General features: G+C 61.9%; 3 protein-coding genes across 6 annotated transcripts; 1 reads left to right on the top strand and 2 right to left on the bottom strand.

Moving 5' to 3' along the window:
• The first annotated feature begins 224 nt into the window (after positions 1 to 224).
• On the top strand, positions 225 to 5,733 carry PRC1 (protein regulator of cytokinesis 1). 4 transcript variants are annotated; one of them, XM_014251046.2, is made up of 14 exons: positions 225 to 372; positions 597 to 729; positions 1,048 to 1,170; positions 1,516 to 1,749; positions 1,826 to 1,996; positions 2,209 to 2,358; positions 2,592 to 2,739; positions 2,824 to 2,960; positions 3,205 to 3,300; positions 3,408 to 3,554; positions 3,907 to 4,008; positions 4,188 to 4,298; positions 4,864 to 5,049; positions 5,595 to 5,733. In XM_014251046.2, exons 1-14 carry the CDS (start codon positions 347 to 349, stop codon positions 5,667 to 5,669), a joined length of 1,839 nt encoding a protein of 612 aa, XP_014106521.1. In that variant the 5' UTR covers positions 225 to 346; the 3' UTR covers positions 5,670 to 5,733. The 4 variants fall into 4 exon arrangements, with proteins under 4 accessions (XP_014106521.1, XP_014106522.1, XP_014106520.1 ...); XM_014251047.2 differs by having other exon boundaries at positions 229 to 372; positions 3,907 to 4,017; positions 4,864 to 5,013; positions 5,595 to 5,669; XM_014251045.2 differs by having other exon boundaries at positions 246 to 372; positions 3,907 to 4,017.
• Positions 5,734 to 7,059: 1,326 nt separating this feature from the next.
• On the bottom strand, positions 7,060 to 11,993 carry RCCD1 (RCC1 domain containing 1). Its single transcript, XM_005521812.3, has 7 exons — positions 11,837 to 11,993; positions 11,000 to 11,348; positions 8,162 to 8,283; positions 7,887 to 7,991; positions 7,622 to 7,774; positions 7,430 to 7,459; positions 7,060 to 7,221 (listed from the first exon to the last, which is right to left on the bottom strand). Exons 1-7 carry the CDS (start codon positions 11,991 to 11,993, stop codon positions 7,079 to 7,081), a joined length of 1,059 nt encoding a protein of 352 aa, XP_005521869.2. The 3' UTR covers positions 7,060 to 7,078.
• A 65-nt stretch (positions 11,994 to 12,058) lies between these two features.
• UNC45A (unc-45 myosin chaperone A) lies at positions 12,059 to 18,300 on the bottom strand. Its single transcript, XM_005521813.3, has 20 exons — positions 18,253 to 18,300; positions 17,834 to 17,992; positions 17,459 to 17,495; positions 17,201 to 17,376; positions 17,010 to 17,102; positions 16,620 to 16,787; positions 16,257 to 16,425; positions 15,849 to 16,019; positions 15,574 to 15,745; positions 15,099 to 15,399; positions 14,845 to 14,939; positions 14,604 to 14,745; positions 14,297 to 14,437; positions 14,033 to 14,160; positions 13,784 to 13,850; positions 13,481 to 13,594; positions 13,269 to 13,384; positions 13,059 to 13,176; positions 12,821 to 12,976; positions 12,059 to 12,606 (listed from the first exon to the last, which is right to left on the bottom strand). The coding sequence occupies exons 1-20, from the start codon at positions 18,262 to 18,264 to the stop codon at positions 12,346 to 12,348; spliced, it is 2,796 nt and encodes a 931-aa protein (XP_005521870.1). The 5' UTR covers positions 18,265 to 18,300; the 3' UTR covers positions 12,059 to 12,345.
• Between the last annotated feature and the right edge of the window lie 1,220 nt (positions 18,301 to 19,520).

The following is a 19,520-nucleotide window of genomic DNA, read 5'->3' as shown; positions in this document are numbered from 1 at the left end:
GAGCGCTGTCCCGCGGGAACCGGCGCGGCGCTGGGGCCGGGGCCGCCGTGGGACGGGCGGGGCCCGGTGGAAGCCGTGGCGCGGGCGCGGGGACGCGCAGGCGCGGCGCGGGGACGCGCGCAGGCGCGGCGCGGGGACGCGGTGGCGCCGTTAGCCGTGCTGGACGCGGCAGCGGTCTCGCTCCGGATTGGCTGGAAGCGCAGAAGGCTCTGCACTACCATTGGTTGGGGGCTGCTTGGGGCGGGGCGCAGGCGCCGCCCGGGTGGCGGTTGTGGGCGGGGCCGCAGTGGCGCGGCAGCCAATCAGCGCGGCCGGGAGGGGAGTTCGAATCGGCGGAGCGGCGGCAATGGAGCGCGGAGCGACGAGGAAAAGGTGCGGGCCCGGGGGAACCGGGAATGGGGGGAACCGGGAGTTGGGGAGAACCGGGAATCGGGGGGAACCGGACATTGGGGAGAACCGGGAATCGGGGCTGGGGGCACGGCTGGGCGGAAGCGCTGGGAACCGGGGCGCGAGGTCCCGGCGGGACGGGCGGCGGCTGGGGCGGCTCTCGGGCCCCGAGCCTGCCCTCGGCCGCTGACGGCCCGCGGCGCCCGCAGCGAGGTGGTGGCGGCCGAGGCCGTGTGCTGCCTGAATCGGGCCATGGCGGCGCTGCGAGACATCTGGGAAGAGATCGGTATTCCCGAGGAGCAGCGGCTGGAGCGCACTGACGTGGTCAGGAAGCACATCAAGGTGAGGGGCGGGGGGTCAGCGGTTCTTCTGTTGAGCCCGGTACCTGCTGCAGCGGGAGCCCGGGACCAGCTCGGCCTGAGCTCACCCGGGACTGCTCTCTCGGGGCTCCAGGACGGGTTCGGCCAGGTCTGGGAGCACCGGGGGTCCCTGCCCGGCTGTTACCGCGCCTCTGCCCTCGTCCTGTGCAGCCCCATCCTACTGGGCTCCCCACACTGCCCACACCTCACTCGGGCCCTGCCGTGGGTCTCCAGCGGCGGTGCCACTGCCCTGCCCGCTCCTCATTCCCATACCCTGCCTCTAACCACGCCTGTGCTGCAGAGTCTCCTGGACATGATGGTGGCAGAGGAGGAAAGCCTGAAGGAGCGTCTCCTAAAGAGCATCGTCCTGTGTCGGAAGGAACTGGACACCCTGTGCAGGGAGCTCCAGCTGGGCCCCTTTGAGGTGAGGGGTGGGATCCCAGGGTCCTTCTGGTAGCAGTGCTGCTGCCTGGCCTCTGCCTGGGTGTCTCAAGAGGCCAGAGCTTAGAAGGCAAATATCTCTTCAAAACTGCTTTTCCAGGTGCTTGGTAGAGCCAAGGACATTGTAACTCCTCACAGGCCAGGCACTGGCACTGGTTGTGTAGTGTCCTCCAGCACCTTGTTTTGTACTTTACTGGTGTTCGTGCACCTTCATGGGGAACATCTCACTCAGACCAGGCCTGGTGGCCCCAGTCTTTGTATAAAAACCTAAAGCATAAGCCAGGTGTGGGAGAAGAGTGGAACAGAGCTGATTTCTGGCCTCTTGCAGACAGAGGAGGAAAGTACGATCCTTCAGATGGAGAAAAACCTGCGCACGCGCGTGGAGGTGCTACAGAAGCAGAAGCGGGACCGGAAGCAGGAGCTGAAGGCCCTGCAGGAACAGGACCAAGACCTGTGTGACATCCTGTGCACAACTCTGTTCAGCATCGACACCGGCACTGTGCCCAGCCTGGAGGACCTGGACCGCTACCGGCGCCACGTGGCCTCCCTCAACACCCTGAAGGTGAGCCTGGAGAGCGAGGGGGTTGTTGAGGGGCCTGCAAGGGGCCCCTGGTTCCTGACACCGCCCTCACCTCCAGGAGCAAAGGCGGGAAGAATTTGTCAGCAACAAGCGTCAGATCATTCTGCTCATGGAGGAGCTGGACCACACCCCGGACACCAGCTTTGAGCGGGACGTGGTGTGTGAGGATGAGGAGGCGTTCTGCTTGTCCAAGGACAACATTGTGGCCCTCCAGAACCTGCTGCAGCAGGTATTTTGTGCTCTGAGGCAGTGTTGGAGGTTGGCGTGTGTGCTGGCTGCAGCTGCCACCATGATGTAAGAACAACCACTAGGTTTTGGCAAGGCTGTGTGTTGGAACACCCTTTTCAGGGGGGCTGAGGAGATCTCATGTGCCAGGTGTGTGGCTTTGCAGGTGCAGCAGAGCCAAAGGCTGTGCTGATCCCCTGCTCCCTCTCCCTGCAGCTGGAAGCTCGTCGGGCCCTGAACGAGGCTGTGTGCACAGAGCTGCGCACCAGGATCATCGCGCTCTGGGAAAGGCTGCAGATCCCAGAGGAGGAGAGAGAGTCCTCAGCCGTGCACCTGACTGGGTCCAGAATCCAAATCAGGAGAGCTGTAAGGACCCTGTTGTGCTCATGGTGGGAGGGCTGAGGGCAGTAGCTCTGGGGGATCTCATGCTCTTGGTTGCTCCGTGAGGGGTGAGGGGAGCAGGCCAAATTCTGCCTTCATGGAGGGAGGAGCTGGAGGGTGGTGCTGGCAGCTGCCTCATTCTAGAGAGCAGCTCACGCAGAAGATGAACCATGTTCTCCCCCTTTCCTCCCTGACCTGTGCTCTGGTCCCGGGGACAGCTGCAGCAGGAAGTGGACCGTCTGGAGGAGCTGAAGCTGCAGAACATGAAATCCGTGATCCATGCAATCCGGGCAGAGCTAGCTGACTACTGGGACAAATGCTTCTACAGCCAGGAGCAAAGGGAAAGCTTCAGCCCCTTCTATGATGGTGTGTGCTGGCTGTCCAGGTAGTTTTGGGGAGGGATCTGAGTGGTTCCAGCAGCCCCCTGACCTGGCTGTTGTGCCCTTCCAGAGGATTACACAGAGACCCTGCTCGAGCTGCATGATGCTGAGGTGGGCAAGATGAAGATCTACTATGAAACACACAAAGATCTGTTTGAGGCTGTTCAGAAATGGGAGGAGAACTGGAAGCTGTTCTTGGAGCTAGAGGTATTGTCCAGGCAAGAGCATGCCAGGTCGTGGGTCAGTGTGTACCTCTGCTCCTGTGGGAGAGTGCTCTGGGACAGAGCAGGGAGGCACTGGGAAGTCATGGTGGGCCAGTGCAGGGATGAGGTGCTGTGTTTCAAGCATTGAAGTGTTTGTGCAGGGCTGGCTCCTCTGGAGCCTTCACCATGTGAGGTTGAGGGGATTGAGTGGTGTGTTCGTGTCTCTCCTGACCACCCTTCTCCACCAGAGTAAAGCAACTGACCCCAGTCGCTTCACCAATCGTGGAGGAAACCTTCTGAAGGAGGAGAAGCAGCGAGCAAAGCTGCAGAAGACGCTGTCTAAGGTAGGTCCAGCCCTGGGGCAGGACCTGTGATGACAGGAAAAGGGATCCTTAAGTGTGGGACACCTCTGTTCAGGGCAGCCCCTACACTGCCCTCATGTCCTGATCAGCTGCAGGAGGAGCTGGAGAGAAAGGTCCAGACCTGGGAGCAGGAGTTCAAAGGAGCTTTCCTGGTGAAGGGGCAGAAGTTCATGGAGTATGTGTCGGAGCAGTGGCAGCTGTACCGTCTAGAGAAGGAGAAGGAGAAGCAGGAACGGGTGAGTACAGAGCTGAGCATGTTGGCTTCTGCCTGGGAGTGTCCCTGGCTCCTGCCTAGGAATGCCAGCCTAGGGGTGTCCCTGCTGGGTCCCAGCCACTGCTCTGGGCTCTAGCTGCTCATTCCCAGCTTGGAAGTGGCAGGCAGTGGGGCTGGTGCCCATTGCTGTCACGTCCGCGTGGGCCGAGCCCCTTTCCGGCCCTAGCTGTGCTAGAGGTGACACTTGGCTCTGGATACCTGATACTCTGATGAAGTTCCTGCTGTGTGGCTGTGGCAGGCTGGCTGCAGGGCAGTGCCTACTGGCAGTGTCACACAGATGCACCAGGGTGTGTAAGTGCAGGTGTCTCCCACAGCACCTGAAGAAGAGCCGGCAAATGGAGACGGAGATGCTGTATGGCAGCACCCCACAGACACCCATTAAGCGGCGCATGCTCAGCCCCCACACACCTGCCAAAGTAAGCAAGGTAAAATGTCCCTGCAGAGCAGTGTGGTGAGCTGGGGTCCTGCCTGGAGCTGAGCTCTCCCTGGGCTGGAGCACAACCTTGGGCTGGCCTCGGCCCTGTGGGGAAGGGTCAGGGTGCTGCAGCCCCATGGGAAGATGTCCTGTGTGATATGTGCTCTGCTTTCCCCTCAGCTCCACAGCACCTTCAGTGCCAGCACCACATCCAACAGCACCATTCGCTCAGCCTTTGGGGGAGCCATCTCCCACTCGCCCACGTCTCGGTTGCCACCCTCTGGGAAGAAGGTGAGGGGCCTTGGGGGAGTCCCTGCCTGGGGCTGGGCTGGAAGGGACAAGTGAGCAGAGGTGGTGCAGCTCTTCTTGCTGTCACCCCACGGTTCACTGCCTCCCCTGCTAAGCTCGTAAGGGACAGGAGCCTGTTTATCTGCAGTCTGCTCTGCATCCTACTGCGGTGTTTGGGACCTGAAGGAGGAGGAGGGTGCCAGCAATCTTCCTCTACAGATTTCTAGTGCAGCTGTTCCTCAGTGCTGAGCCTGCAACTTAGGGGACCTTCAAAATGTGTGTGTGCTGCCAGACAGGGCCTGAGCATCCTTGTCTAGTGAGTGGCATCCCTGCCTATGGCAGAGGGGTGGAATGAGATGGGCTTTAAAGTCCCTTCCCACCCACATGACTGCAGGATGCTGTGATTCTGTGCAGTATGTTTCAGGGGCCAGAACTGGACCCCAGAGTCTGGAGAGCTCCTAGAGCCTGACACTGCTCTGGCTCCACAGACTGATGGGTACTGAAGCTGCCACAGCTCTCCTGCCCCTGCTCAATTCCTACATCCCATAACTGTCACCTCTCCCCACAGTTTGGCCAGGCCCGGACTCCCACCCGCACGGCAGCGAAGCCCCCCCGATCCAGGCTGAGGGAGCGAAACAAGGAAAACATGTCCCAGCTGGATGGAACCACCCTGAGCGGTGGGTGCACCCCCACAGCCCCTGCCCAGCGTAACCACAGCGTTAGTTCTGTTGCCAGCACCTATTCTGAGTTTGCGGTAATTCACCTCTTCTAACCCCACCCTCCTCGCTGCAGAGCACAGAACCTTTGCTCCCTCCTGTGTCCCCCTCGGTGTCCTCTCACAGGGTGGCTGCCCCTGCCTCCCCAGGGAGAACTTCAGAGTTGGTGGCAGAGGGCCCTGAGCAGCCAGTGGGGACACAGCAGCCACCAGCCCAGAGGACAGGCTGCGGTCGGGGACACAGCTGTGCAGGGACAGAGCCTGGCAGGGTGCAGTGAGCAGAGCTTGGAGAGGGGCTGCTTTCCTCTCTCAGGGTGGGGGGCCCTGGACAGCCTCTGTCCTCCCATCAGGCTGGGCTGAGCCAGAGATTTACTCTGTGACACTACCCAGAAGAGTTTTATTTTTCATACATTTGGTAAAGAAAGGAATTAATGTTCATTGCCTGTAAGTTACACAGTTCCCATATTAATTTGTATTCCATCTCCTTTTGGCAGCCTGGCCTGCCTGCCTCTGTCCCCACTGAAATGTGAGGCAGCAGCCCTCTCCCTTCCCTCATCCCTCTCTCTCACTTCTTGTTTCCACAGCGCGGACTTTCAAAGGCTTCCAGGTTTGAAAGCACCTCTGACGTTCTCAACTCCACCACCAACACTGCCTTCTGATGAATCCCTGCTCTGGCGTGAGGCCCTGCTCCGGCAGTGACGCAGGGCCTGCACCATCTCCCGCTCCAGGATAACCCTCCCCGCGGTTGCTGCTTAGAAATGTGCTTTTATTTAAAAAATCTCTAGCTGTTGTGAATAAAGTCCTTGTACAGCCCCCAGCTCTGAGGCTCCTGGGGGGTCCCCGGAGGGCGGGGGCGACAGAAGGGGCGGGGCCAATGGAGTCTCAGCCAATCAGAAATCGGGCTCAGGTCGCACCTTTTTTGGCCAACCACGTCCAGCAGCTCCAGCTCGTGTCCTGATTGGCCAAACCACAGCTCCGAGCCGCGAGCTGATTGGCTGGAAATGCTGCCGCTGCAATCCGTGTGGTGATTAGCCAGATAAAGGGCACCAAATCATTTCCTGATTGGCTAAAAAAACCCCGAACTTTCAATCCTCATCCTGATTGGCTAAAAAAGCTGGAGCGTCCAGCTGTCCTGATTGGCCGAATAGGCGGAAGCGCCGATCCGCGGTTGCGGAACTGCAGCGGCAGCCCCCGGCCCTGCCCAGCGAAAAGCCGCAGCCTCAGTCCCTCACCAAAAGGGATTTTTTTCTGAGCAAAAAGCTCCACTCCCCAAACCGCCCTCGGCCCTTCTCAGCTGCTCGCTCTCCCCCCGCACTGTGGAGACAACCACAGGGTGAAAGCCGGAAAACTTGCGATCCGAAACAGTGCAGGAAGCAAAAGCCACACAGAGCAAAGCAACACCAAGAATTCATTCCCTCCGCTCACCATCACCAGGGTCGGTGCTCAGCCTCCCCAGCACAGCAGGATACCAAGTTATCATGGTAATGATAACCTGGGGACAAAACCACTACCTCCGAGCATCCCCCCCTTCCTTCTCCACTTTCCACACTGGCCATGATGCCAGTCTGGGATACCTCTGGGCTCAGTTGGGGGTCCCCTGGTCCAGCCGTGGGTCCCAGCTCCAGAACCCAAGTTCCTCTGCACCCCACAGCAGAGCAGAATCGGCCTCAGCTCTGCACTGCTCAGTCACAACATCCCTGAATTACACCGTGTTCACACAAACCACAACCACGGCCCCACACAGTCCCTCTCCCCAGGACAGCTTCACTGGAGCCAGAGATGCTGGAACACGTCTCTCACACACACCAACACTGCAGCCCTTATGGAAAGGTGAATTTAATAAACACACCCAGCCCATCTCAGGGTGTCCCTGGCCCTGATGCAGCTGCAGCCCCACTCCCGGGTGTGAATCAGGTCACTGTGGGCTAAACTCAGCCCCACCCTGTGCTGCAGCAGGGCTGCCTGCCCTGGCCCTGAAGACAGAGTGGTCCCGGATCTGGTCCTGCAGAGCACAGCCTGCCCTCATCCCCCATCTGGCAGCACCCACCGGTTGCGGGTCCTGGGGCCCTCATGGCTCCCGCACTCGGATATAGGTGGTCCAGGGCCCACAGACCACCTCCTCCACCCGCAAGCCCTTGGCCACCAGGTGCTCGACGCGGCGTGCCTGGTCAGAGCTGATGTTGTTCCCATGTCCCAGCTGTCCGTATTTACCTGCAGACACACATTCCTGACAAAACGTGGCCCTGGGGCCTCACAGGGAAACTGCTCCTGGTGTTTATGGGGAGGAAGGGAGGGAACACAAGGGCCCCAGTACAGCTGGAACAGTTGTAGAGCAACAAAAGAGCCAAGGACGAGAGAACAGGAACCAGAAGCTGCTCCTGGGGAGGTTGTACAATCCCAAAGCAGAGGTGTCACTTACCCCAGCCCCAGGTGTAGAGCTCCCCGCCTCCTGCAATAGGGACAGCACCATCAGGCAGCAGCCACTGAGCTCCATCCCCCACAGCCCTGCCCCTGCTCCCGGGGGCACTGCCCACCAGGGCCTGGTGAGCCCTGGCACCTCTCAGCAGCCTTGCCCCCAGAGGCGCTGCCCCCTGCCCCGCTGGACACTCACGTGTGACCACGGCTGTGTGTCGGGAACCACAGCTGACTGTGCTGACCTCCAGGTCCTGGGGCAGATCCAGCAGTGCCGGGAACGCCTGGATGGAGATGAATGCGGCATCCTCGGCAGCCAGCTGCTCCCGGGAGGGCATCAGCTTGGTGCTCCCTGCAGAGGAGGTAACACCAGCATCGCTTGCAGGCTTGAACCGCACTGGCCCTGCACTGAGCCGTGCAGGAACCCGGCCCACCATGCCCTCAGCCCGGCCAGCAGCACTCACCCGTGCCCGTGTCCTCATCCTGCGCTCGCTCCTCCGCCAGCGCTTTGGAGGGCAGAGCCAGCTGCCCCGACTCGTTCCAGCCCCACACATACAGGTCTCCTGCCTCTGTGGGGTGGGGGGAAAACGCATCAGGCAGAGCTTAGCCCTGAGCCCCACCCACCGGCAGAAACCGGTGTTCCAAGGACACCAACACCCCATATTCCCCAAGCCAGGTCCCACCAGGGCCATATGTGCCACCAGCATCCCAACCTCCCGTGCCCAGCCCAGCCCCTTACCGCTAACGCTGGCAGAATGCCACCCGCCCGCCGCCACCGCCCGCATGGGCACCCCGGCCAGCGCCTCCACCAGCCGCGGCTGCAGCTCAGACTCCAGCAGCCCGTGGCCCAGCTGCCCATGCCTGCAGAGACACAGAGGGACAGACGGACATGCCCACAGCCCGCTGCCTCCAGCTCCCGTGTGCCCACAGTGCCCACCAAGCTCCTCCTGCTGCCACCAACCCAGCTCCAGCCTGGCAGAGCCCGAGAGCTGAGGGAACAACCACAGCTGAACAGAAGAATCAACCCCATGAACAGGAAAAAGCCAAGCAGCAATTGGAGAGCGATGCCCAGCACCAGACCACCACAGTTACGGCCAGAGGTCGGTGGGAAGCAGTGGGACACAGCACCAGGGGCTTTAGTCGTTAAAGACGGGGCAGAAGCAGGAGGAGCTGGCTGGAGCTGTAGGGGTGAGAGGAGCTGCAGAGTGGTGCCTGTTTGGTCTGGGGAACTTCAATGTGACAGCTTGGGATGTCAACAGTCATGCTGATGCACGGCCCTGGAAAGGCTCTTCACATTCCATATGGGAAATCTGCAGAGGACTGAGGCAAAGAGACACTGAGAGCTGAGGGGCAGGGAAGGGCATGCTGCAGTGGGAACGTGGCTCTGGGCACTCCCTCACAAGAGGGCAATGGTGACTGCAGCCAGCAGAAAGAGAGGGGCTACAAAGGGGTGAGCTGGGCCAGCACCTGGCTATCACACAGCACAGCTGGCACACCGTGGGACACAGCTGCTGGGGCTGTGAGCTGGCACAGCTGCTGGCACAGGCATGTGTGAGAAGATTCTCAGCTGGGCTGAATAACCAAATTTCAAAAAAGTTAATCCTCGAGTACACATCCTCACATGTAGAAACCTTTTCTCTGAAGGGAAGGCAAGAAGGACCAAATAATGTAGTGTCTGCAAATCAACAACTGCTGATGTAAATCGAGTGTCGTGTTTGCCATGAACTGTGTGTGCTACCAGCTAGCCCAGAGGCAGCGAGCGAGGAGCGGGGACTGGGGAGTGAAACACTCCTGAGTGATGAGCACCAGGGAGGGCACTGGGCCAGGGCACGCAGCTGTGACAGTGACTGATGATCTGATGATCAGTGCTGGGTTTGTCTTCCATAAGTAGCAAAGAGGAACACAGCAACCCTTCCACTCTACAATGAGAACAACTAGTTCCTGCAGCCAAGCCTCATCGTGTACCAGCAGAACTCAGGGATCCGGGGCAAAGGGGACCTGTGGCTGGGCTCTCCAGCACCTTCTGGGAAAACCTGACTGGGGCAGCAAATACACAGACAACCTCCTAATGAACAACTGTCCTAGAGTGACTTTATGATGCTTGCATCCCAAATCATCTGTTCTATTTATGCTGGATATTAAGTTTTGCACCTTTAAGACTGGTTCCAAGAGTGAAGGGGGAAAAAAGAAGAGCCCAGTTTGTTTTCAAAAATCGCACTCCCCCACATCCTTCTAGACTGTGCTGTCTGCAGCACAGACAGACAGCAGGAGAGAGCTCACCTTTGCTTTTTAGTTAGTTTATTTTAGCTTGCTGAGGCAGTGAAGTTCCCCAGACTATGATTTTTCTTTTTCTTAGAACTGTTCAAACCTAGTCTAGACTGAAAAGCCAAAAGAACACCAAGAGCTCACACCTATAATCCACGAAAGCCTAGGACACTGCATTCCAGCACCAGAAAGACTGATAAAAGACTAAGCAAGCCAACCTACACATCACGAAATAAACTTTCTAAATTTGCCATCTCTTCAGAACAGCAAAAAATTTTATTGTTTAATATTATTCACTTTTTATACTTGTGAATACTTTGCTTATTAAATAAACAGGATTTTTCCACTTTTCTCCAGAGAAATCTATTCCCAAATCAACTTGAGGAAGGGGCCGCTTGAATTTACTTTCTGAAAGAACCCCATTCAGAAATTTCCTCCCAAAATTTACCCTAAACCAAAACGAATACAACAACAAATGCCTTAGTGAGAATAAACTGAGCAGTGCCACCAGCTGTTAAATGCACCCAAATTCAGCTGTGGTGACACAGGGTGCTGGAGACTTTTCCCAGGGAGTTCACTCCCCTCCCACAGGCTGTACCAGAGGGACCTGACACTGAACTGTCACAGACTGAATTAATCTCCAGTTCAGAAACACAAGAGCTTTTCTGCCAGCTGGTGCTTGTATGGCAAGTTACAGAGGAGCAGGGACAGAGTAGGGACCTTGATGGTCATACAGAGACCCAAGTGTCCCTGGAGACTGCCCTGAGGGAGGCAAAAGTCAGAGCAGAGGCCAGAGTCAGTAGCCCACCACCTAGAGAGGTGAGAGGGGCCCATGAGACCAGCGAGGATGTACTCAGTGGGAAAAGGGGCATGGCCAGGCCAGCACTCCCCAAGAGAAGCTGTGAGTTTGGATGCCTGTGGTGGGGGGACCTGGCTCTGATGAGAGACGGATCCCATCAGCATGTGGGTGAGCACCGGGCACCTGCAGCTGGTACCCCAGTACTTCTCTCAGCTGTAACCTTGTCTCATTCCCAAATCCACCCCCATGGGAAAGTCAGGATGTATATCCCAGCCCCAGGCAGTGTGCGCAGGCTAATGGGGGCTGGGCTCTGAGGTGACTGATTCCGACATCCTCTCACCTGCGCTCCCCAAAAATATTCTCCCATATTCCCCACATCCCTTCTGCACTCTCACGCCCCTTCTGCATCCCCATCGTTCTCTCTGCATCCCACCAGCACAGCGCTCATAGTGCTGGAGTTCCTGAACGCCCCCCGCCGCCGTCCCTCTCCTGCACCCCTCAGTCCCTGCTCACCTGCCGCCGCCCCAGGAGAAGACCTCCCCGGCGGCGCCCAGCGCTAGGGCGTGCTCCGTGCCCAGAACGAGCCGCCGGGCCCGCACGCCAGCGGGCAGTGCGGTGAAGAACGGCGGCCGCGGCGTGGCGAAGCCGCCGGGCAGGAGCGGCAGCGGCCGGCGGGGCTCCGGCGGCAGCTCCCGGCTCCAGACGGGGTCGTCCTGCAGCGCTCCCCTCACCGCCGCCTCCCGCCGCCAGGCACGGGCCGCGGCCGGGCCCCGCAGCACCAGGTGCGTCTCGGACGGCAGCGCCTCGGCCCAGCCCGGCAGCCGCCGCCGCAGCCCCGCGCTCCGCACCTCCAGCCCCGCGCCTGCCGCGGCGGCAGCTCAGCCACCCAGGCTGGGGACAGCCCGGGGGCCTGGGGGAACGGGACGGGAACGTCACCGGGGGACCGGCGGGGAGCATCCCGGGGAAAGCGGCGGGAGGGCGGGGATCCCATCCCGGGGAAAGCGGCGCGGTGGGAGGGTGGGGATCCCATCCCGGGGAAAGCGGCGGGAGGGCGGGGATCCCATCCCGGGGAAAGCGGCGGGAGGGCGGGGATCCCATCCCGGGGAAAGCGGCGGGAGGGTGAGGATCCCATCCCGGGGAAAGCGGCGGGAGGGTGGGGATCCCATCCCGGGGGAAGCGGCGCGGTGGGAAGGGGCGGACAAGACGAACCGAGGCGACCGGCGCAGGAGCGCGGTGGGAACGGGACCCGCCCTCCGGGGCAGCGGCAAGGGGAAGCGGGCACAGGCCGGCCAAGGGCCGCACTGGCCCCGCGGGAGGGACTGGGGCTCCGGGCGGGCCGGGGGCGCTCACCGGTCTCCACGACCACGTAGCTCCAGGCGGGCCACACGCGGGAGATCCCCTCGGGGCCCGCCTCCAGCCGCCACGGGCCCGGGCCCGGGCCCGGCTCCCCGGCCGCCTCTTCGGGGCTGAATCCGAACACGAGCCAAACGCAAGCGGCCGCCGCCATGGTTGGGGCGGCACCGGGAGGAGGAACCGGACGTGACGACGGAGGACGGACGGACAGAGCCGGGCCGTGGTCCAAGAGTAGCTTTAGTGTTACCGGGTGGGCCGAGCTCCGCCGCGCCGGTCCCGCCCCGGGCCGGCCCTCCCGGCTAAGGCAGACGGTGGCAAAGGCAGCGGCAAGCCCTGTCCCTGTCCTGCCGCTCGCCCCGGGGCACCGGGCGGGCAGCGTGGCCCCGGCCCCGGGCAGTGCTGAGCCAGCTCCGTGCGCAGCCAGACCCCGCCAGGGCCGCCCTGAGAGCAGCGTGTGAGCACCAGCCTGGGCAGCGTGTGCGGCCTGTGCGGGGGCCCCCGGGCCCTCAGGCGTGCCCAGGGTTGGGCTTGATTAGGCCGTAAGCCACTGCGTGTGCCAGGCTCTCCTGGGCCGCCTGGGCCACCCGCGGCTTGTCCTTGTCCTTGGCAAGCACCGAGAGGATCTCCAGCATCTCGCTTGCGATGAGCTGCTCGGCCACCTCCCGAGCAGCTGCCATCATGTTCATCACCACCACGGCGCCACGGTGCTGCAGCTCCGCACTGGGGCTCAGCAGCAGGGCCTGCAGGATCTCCAGCCAGTGCACCGTCTGCAGGGGAGTGGGGCCAGCATCATCACAGACCCCAAGAGGAGGGCCCCAGCTCCCCCCCTACAGCTCCATCGCAGAGCTCCATCAGGCCCAAGTCACCACAGGCTGCCCTGTGTTCTGGGGCCAGAGCTCCAGGCCACCACAAGGAGGGAATATAGGACACAGGATGCTGTCCCAGGGTCCTGGGACAGTCCAGCCCATCCTGGGCACTCACCACCTGGGGAATGCGCTTGCAGATGGGGGGATGCAGGGCAGTCAGCATGGCCAGGGTCCCCGAGGCTGCCCGCCGCAGCTTCTCATCCTCCTCCCCGCTGTACAGGACCATCAGCTTCAGCCGGTCGCTGCCCTCAGCCAGGAACATCTCCTGCACCTGCAGGGGAAAGAGCAGGAATTGTGTGGGGGTGTGGTGGCCCAGCAGCCCACCACAGACCCCAGCCCATCCCAGCCTTCACCTCCTTGCTCATGGCCATGTTGCACATGCACTCAGTTGCAGCTAGCCGGATCAGCTCGTGCTCCTCAAACATGTACCCCTCAATCATGGGCACAGCCCGCTCTTTCAGGATCTTCTGCCTGGGAGGCCAGCAGGCAGTGAGCACTTCCTGCCCAGGGCAGCCTGCCAGGCCCAAAGGGGACAGACAGCCCCCTTCTTCCCCCATCCCTACCGCAGCCTCTCGCTGATGCCAGCCAGGTTGGTCAAGGCCATCAGCCCCTCAAAGTTCTCCAGGCCCGTGCGCTGCAGGTGCAGGAGGCTGACTAGGGGCCGCACCACCTCATAGATCTGTGGAGACAGAACACATGGAATGGAGTCAATCCCCACTGCTGCTCCCACACGAGCCCCTGCCTGGCAGACCCAACCCCCAGCCCCAGCACTCACCCGCTCCCCTGGGAATGCCATCTCCGGGTTGGAGGTGATGGTGATCTTTGCTAGGGCCTGCGCTGCCTTGGTCTGCCCCACCTCAGTGCCCTCCAGGGACAGTGGGATCAGAGCCTGGGGGCAGAAACAGCAGCTTGTCCTGCAGCCAAGGCCACAGCACCCAGGGCAGCCACAGCTTCCCCCAGCCTCATGTCCAAGACAGCCAGTGCAGCCCCTGCTAAACCACAGAGCCCCAGCTGCCCCCAGCCCCAGCACCCCCCAGAGTGGTGCAGGGCAGAAGCACAGTGGGGTCCATGCTCTCACCTTGCCTCCTCCCTGAGCAACCACACCACCCCGGTCTTCTGCCTCCTCCACCAGCGCTAGGAACACTCTAGGGACCAAACGGGGTAAGTTGCAGCATTTGGATAGTCACAGTTAGGCCCAGGCTGCACCAGACTCCTGGACATCCCCCCTACTGTCCAGGAGCTGGCCTTCACCACAGGCACATAAATTCACCAGAAGGATGGCAACAGCCTGGGAACCCAGCCCCTCCTGTTCCTGGCACGGTCGCACCTGGAGATCAGCTCCCGGCAGGAGCTGGTGAGTGCTGGGTTCTCACTCTTCACCATGCAGGCCAGAGCCGACACCACTCCAGCCATCAGCAGCTTCCGCACCCGCCGCTTCACAAACTCTGGTTTGTCCTGTCCCACAGGTAAGGTCAAATTTGGCTCGGGAGCACCAGCTGCCTGGTCAGGTGCCCAACCTGTCCACACCTGGAAACCCAGTCTGTGTCCCACCCACCCACTCTCCTCCCAAGCACAGCCGTGCCCTGCTCACCTTGGGGTGCTGCTCTGGGATGTGCTGCTTGGCATACTTGGCCAGCTCCAGCATCTGCGGGTCCGGCTCCTCATGGTCATAGCTGTTGGTGCAGTTCACCAGCGTGGAGGCAACAGCATAGAGCACACTCCTGTCCTCTGACTGCAGCGACAGTGGGCACCTGTCACACCCACAGCCAGGAGGAGCAGCCAGGACTGGAGCCCACCCAGCTTCTCCCACACATCCTACCCCAGAGCATGAACCCCACATCCACTCCAGCACATTTCCCTGGTGCTAGGGTGCCCATCCCACAGCTCTTGGTATGCACCTTGGCCAGGTGGAACATGGCCTGCATTGCTGCCTTGTCCTCCACAAACTCCTCCTTGACGTCTGCATCGAAGGTGAGGTAGGCCAGGCCCTCTACAGCCCAGCGCCGCGTGCCTGCATCGATCGCCTCGTTGCAGAGCCACCTGTGAGAGTGGTCCCTGAGCCTGGCTGTGGACAGCCCAGCTCCAGGGAGCCCAGCTGTGGGGCGCCTTGCCCACACCCCCACGCCTGGCCCCGCTCACTTGCGGCACTGCTTGGCCAGCTTCATGGTGGATCCCTCAGCAAACTGCTTCATGCTGAAGTCTGTGCCTCCAGCAGATCCCAGCTTGCAGAGCCCCTGCAGCCAGGAATAGAGTGTGGGAGCAGGAATGGATGTAGGCAACCTGATGAGTCTCCTGGACCCCCAGCAGGGGGGAGCAGCACTGTGACCGGTGGTCCTGCACCCACAGCCCACCCTAGGGCTCAGCCCCAGCACATCCTGTCCCACCGTGCTCACCACGAGTGCACGGATGCGGATGCTGTCCCTCTCGCTGTGCTTGTAGATCTCCTTGAGCAGGTTGACTCCGTTGGCTGTGATGAAGGAGGCGCGCTTGGCCTTGTCGGCTGCATGGATCAGCGCCTCCACCGCTACCAGCTGGTGGGCCTCACACACAGAGGCACAGAGGGACAGCACACTGTCCATGATCCCCTCCAGCTCCAGCACCCTGTTCCCTGCATCTGAGGGACCCTGCAGCAGGCACGACACTGTCTGAATGGCCCGCAGCTTCCCTGGCAGCTCGTGCCCCTCGAACCAGCTCCTTCAAGGAAAGACCAGCAGAAAGGGTCAGGATGATCCACCTGCCTCTTCCTGCCTCACGTGCCTCACCTCACCCACAGCAGTCCCCAGTGGGTCTGCAGTCAGCTTTAGCACTGAAGTGCTGCCAGGCTGCAGGTGACAAAACCACCGTCACCCCCAGGAAAAGTGGACTCGCCTCACATAGTCCTCGCACAGATGGTGGAAGTTTTCCCTCTCAGCATCACACTTCAGGTCCTCATACAGTTTGCTCAGCAGAACAGAAGTGCTCATCCGGCTGTTCTCTGTCACAGGCAGGCTGCCCAAGCTGCCGCACACTGTGCTGCCCACCTCCAGGATCTTCTTCAGGCCTGGGAAAGGTCAGACAGCCCAGTGAGGGGCACAATGGCATGTGCAGACCTGGGGCAGAGGAGCACAATGCCCCACCAGGACACTGCTAGTGATTCCACTAACCCTGGTCAATCACCCAGAGGCTCAGGCTGTTGTTGGTTTCCTTTGGTGACTTCCTGGGCACCACCTTGATGAGGAGGTTGAGGGCGTTGTCACGGCCGTGTGCTGAGGCTCCTTCCAGCACAAGCAGCTCCAGGAGGTGCTTGATCAGTAGTTTCAGGTCCCTGGAGGAATCTTCCAAAAAAGACAGTGCCCAGCAGTCAGCATCCTGGGCATGGCCTCACCCCCACCGTGGTAGAGCTGGCAGAGATGCTGCCATGACCAGAGGCTTCTGCTGCCTGTTAACCCTGGATCAGAGCTTGGCTTTGCTGCAGGGAGCAGTGACAGGGCAGCAGCAAAAAATTCATGGCATCTCTGCACCTACCTGGGGCTCTCCCTGTACAACAGCCAGCCAGGGCAGCCCACACTCACCCAGCACCACTGCATCCTCCTTCCCACGGAAGTCTTTCTGCAGCCCCTCCTTCAGGGAATCGAACATCACGTGCAGCAGGTTACAGGCAGCCAGGGACACCTGCTCATGCTCCACACCCAGCACTGCCGCAAGACGGGGTGCCCCCAGTTCTGCCAAGACGGCCGTGGTCTGCAGGTACAAGCACACCTGTCTTCCAGAGGCCTTGGGGAAGCCTTGGCATTTCCCAGCCCCTTATCAGGATGGTTTCCTCTCACAAATTCAGGCCTCGCAGGCAACAGCTCAGAGCTCGCCTGTCTGACACTTTGCAGCCTCCCCAGCATGGCTTTCCCCTGGGCCCAGCCGTGTGGTGTGGTGGGACCTACACGAGAGCGGTGGCCGGAGCACAGCCCCACCAGTGTGCGCAGGGCTGCCAGCATCAGGTCGGCCTTGGCCGTGTCCAGCAGCTGCATCAGCAGCCGCACACCGTCACTCTGGAAGATCTTCTCTGCTCCAGCCTCTTCTCGTGCCAGCACGATCAAGTTCTGTGCAGCCTGGGGAAGAAGGGTTCTGTCTGGGTCACAGCAGCACACTGCACACGGAACTGCTGGTAGCTGTAGGCACCCACCCTCCACCCCTGTCTCGGGGAGGATTCTGCATGGGGCAAGCCTGACCTGCCCAGGTAGCCCTACCCAGCCACCACTGGCCCAGGAGCAACAATCCTCCCCTCCTCTCCTCCCAGCCACAGCACTGCACCCCGCTCCCTGAGCTCAGACTTTCTGCTTCTTGTCTGCATCCTTTTCGTCAAGATCCAGCAAGATCTGGAACATCTGCTCTACTTTCGAGTCCGTGCAGGACATGGCCTTCATCTGCAACAGAGCAGAAAGAGTGGCTCAGTCCTCCCCACCTTCTCACACCACCCACAGCCACAGTGGGGCCAGCAGGCCCCCACTGCCCCCCTGCTGACCTTCTCGTGCATGCTGCTGCCCAGGGCACGCAGGGCCTCCTGGAAGGCCTTGTTCCTGGGCTCCAGGCTGATGCAGCGCTGCAGGTCACTGACAGCCTGGTCCAGGCGGCCCAGCTGCTGCAGCGCCTGGCTGCGGCGGAACAGCGCCTTCACATCCCGGCCGTCAGCTTCGATGGCTGCGCACAAGGGGGTCTATCGCAGGGCCCACGGCCTGCCCCGATGGGCAGCTGGTCCCACCACAACCCCCACTGACAGTACCTTTGGTCGCATCAGCCTCAGCCTTGATGTAATCCTCCTGTGGAGACAGAAACGCCTGAGCACTGCCTGCACAAGCCCCATGCAGCCTACACCCTTAACTTTGGGGACTGAGGACGGGATGGGAACAGCATCGCTGGAGACAGTGAGCCAGCACAATGGGACACCCTCTGTTTTCCAGAATACAACCCTCGCAGGGTATCTGGGGAGCCCTACGGCCCCAGGTGCTTTTCAGGAACTTCTGGTCTACTCAAGCTCCTAAAGTTGCTCGCGTTCACCCCCTGCCCCAGATCAGAGACACTGAGACGGCTTGGGAACAGCTCCAGCCAGCCGGGCAGGTTCCTGCAGCCCGCGGTGACACACCCGCCCAGTGCTCACCAGCTTCAGGTAACACGCGGCCCGGTTGCGGTGCAGCACGGCGCGCTCCGACGCGGCATCGCTCAGGCTCAAAGCCTCCGTGTAGGCAGCGAGGGCGGCTCCGTGATCCCCCGCCTGGAACAGCGCGTTACCCCGCGCCCGAAGCTGCTCCGCCGTCACCTGCCGATGGACACCGGCTGAGACACGGCCCTGGAGCCTGCACGGACCCCCGGGACAGGGACCCCCGGGACAGGGACCCCCGGGACAGGGACCCCGGGGACAGGGACCCCCGGGACAGGGACCCCGGGGACAGGGACCCCCGGGACAGGGACCCCGGGGACAGGGACCCCGGGGACAGGGACCCCCGGGACAGGGACCCCGGGGACAGGGACCCCCGGGACACGGACCCGCCCGTCCCGGTCCCGCCCGGCTCTGCTCACCGGCTCCTCCATCGCGCCGCACCCGTGACGTCACCGCCGATCGCCCGGGGAACCCGGTCGCCACCGCCCTCGTCACGTGACGGGGCGCGGCCGGAGGCGGGCGGGGCCGAGCCTGCAGCGCCCCCCCGCGGCCCGGCGGGGTCAGCACCGGCCACCGGCACCCTCGTGTGTCCCCGCGTGTCCCCCCCGCACCCTCGCCCCGCAGCACCTCCGAGTGCGAGTGTCTCCCCGTACAGCCCCCGGACTTAACCCTGGAGTGCGAGTGTCCCCCCCACCCCCCTGACTTAACCCCGGGATGTGAGTGACCCCCTACTCAGAGAGCAGCCCGGGGTGCAAGTCCCCCCTGTGTACACCCCCTGCCCTTCCCTGCCCTGCCCTGCCCTGCCCTGCCCTGCCCTGCCCTGCCCTGCCCTGCCCGTGGCCGCCGCTCAGCAGCCCTGGCTGGGCCGTGTCAGTCTGGGGGCACCGTGGAGAAGCCGGGGTCCAGCCAGGTGCCGCCCTGGGGGTCCACGAGGCACACGACAGGCACGGGGCAGCAGGTGGCGGAGGTGGCACCGGCGGGTCCAGTAGAAGTGGCAGAGGTCGATGGCCATAAGCAGGAGGACTAGGAGCCCATAAAGCCCCACGAAAGGCAGGGCCAGCGGGTGCCTGCGGGGTGCGGCACTTCAGGAGGGGGCAGGCATGGCCCTCCCATGGTGCAGTGGAACTGGGGCGGGCCACCCAGGGCCCACTGTGGGCTCTGAAGGACACCACAGTCCCCGCCCCAGCAACCGTGAGGAGCCCCCGAGGGTGTGCCAGGAGCCCCACGGGCCCCACAGCCTCAGCAGCATTGCCGGTTGTTGCCCTGCTCACCGGAGTAGACCAGGGCTTGCCAGGCTGGAGAGGTTCACTCCAGTGAGGGCTTCCAGGGCCAGTTGAGAGCAGCAGGACTTGAGAGCGTCCAGGCTGGGCTGGCAGCAGTAGCGGTGGCTGGGGGGGTCCGTCAGCCGTGGGCAGTAGAATCCGGGGTGGGAGAGGCCATCAGGGCCCACGTAGCCCTCACAGAGGTGCAGGTTCTGCACCAAAACTGAAGCAGGGAGATAGGAGAGGGCCGGGAACAAGTCCCCACTGCAGGGACCACAGAAACTGTGCGGTGCCTGTAGGACAGGCTGCCGGCTCCAGTGACATGGTCTCTGCCGTGATGCGGCAGAGCAGAGCCCTCCCGGTCCCAGCAGGGCTGGGCTGGCCTGGGCTGAGGGCTCATCAGCCCCAGGGAGTCCAGCTAATGT

The sequence above is a fragment of the Pseudopodoces humilis genome, chromosome 16, assembly GCF_049639895.1.
Source record: "Pseudopodoces humilis isolate 2021_Gansu_Grassland_sample_001 chromosome 16, ASM4963989v1, whole genome shotgun sequence".
Taxonomy (NCBI): domain Eukaryota; kingdom Metazoa; phylum Chordata; class Aves; order Passeriformes; family Paridae; genus Pseudopodoces; species Pseudopodoces humilis.
This window is presented reverse-complemented; position numbering and strand designations above follow the sequence as displayed.

Bases quoted from the DNA above. Each gene is read 5' to 3' on its own strand.
- PRC1 (XM_014251045.2), top strand. From the start codon at position 347: ATGGAGCGCGGAGCGACGAGGAAAAG. The intron at 1,997-2,208 runs GTATTTTGTGCT...CTCTCCCTGCAG, and splicing joins TCCAGAACCTGCTGCAGCAG to CTGGAAGCTCGTCGGGCCCT. The intron at 3,555-3,906 runs GTGAGTACAGAG...TGTCTCCCACAG, and splicing joins AGAAGGAGAAGCAGGAACGG to CACCTGAAGAAGAGCCGGCA.
- RCCD1 (XM_005521812.3), bottom strand. From the start codon at position 11,993: ATGGCGGCGGCCGCTTGCGTTTGGCTCGTGTTCGGATTCAGCCCCGAA. The intron at 11,349-11,836 runs GTGAGCGCCCCC...CCGCCGCGGCAG, and splicing joins CTACGTGGTCGTGGAGACCG to GCGCGGGGCTGGAGGTGCGG. The intron at 7,460-7,621 runs GTGAGTGTCCAG...TCCCTATTGCAG, and splicing joins ACACACAGCCGTGGTCACAC to GAGGCGGGGAGCTCTACACC.
- UNC45A (XM_005521813.3), bottom strand. The intron at 17,103-17,200 runs GTCAGCAGGGGG...GCTCTGTTGCAG, and splicing joins GCAGCAGCATGCACGAGAAG to ATGAAGGCCATGTCCTGCAC. The intron at 13,385-13,480 runs GTGAGTGCTGGG...CTGTCTCCACAG, and splicing joins TGGCATTCCCAGGGGAGCGG to ATCTATGAGGTGGTGCGGCC.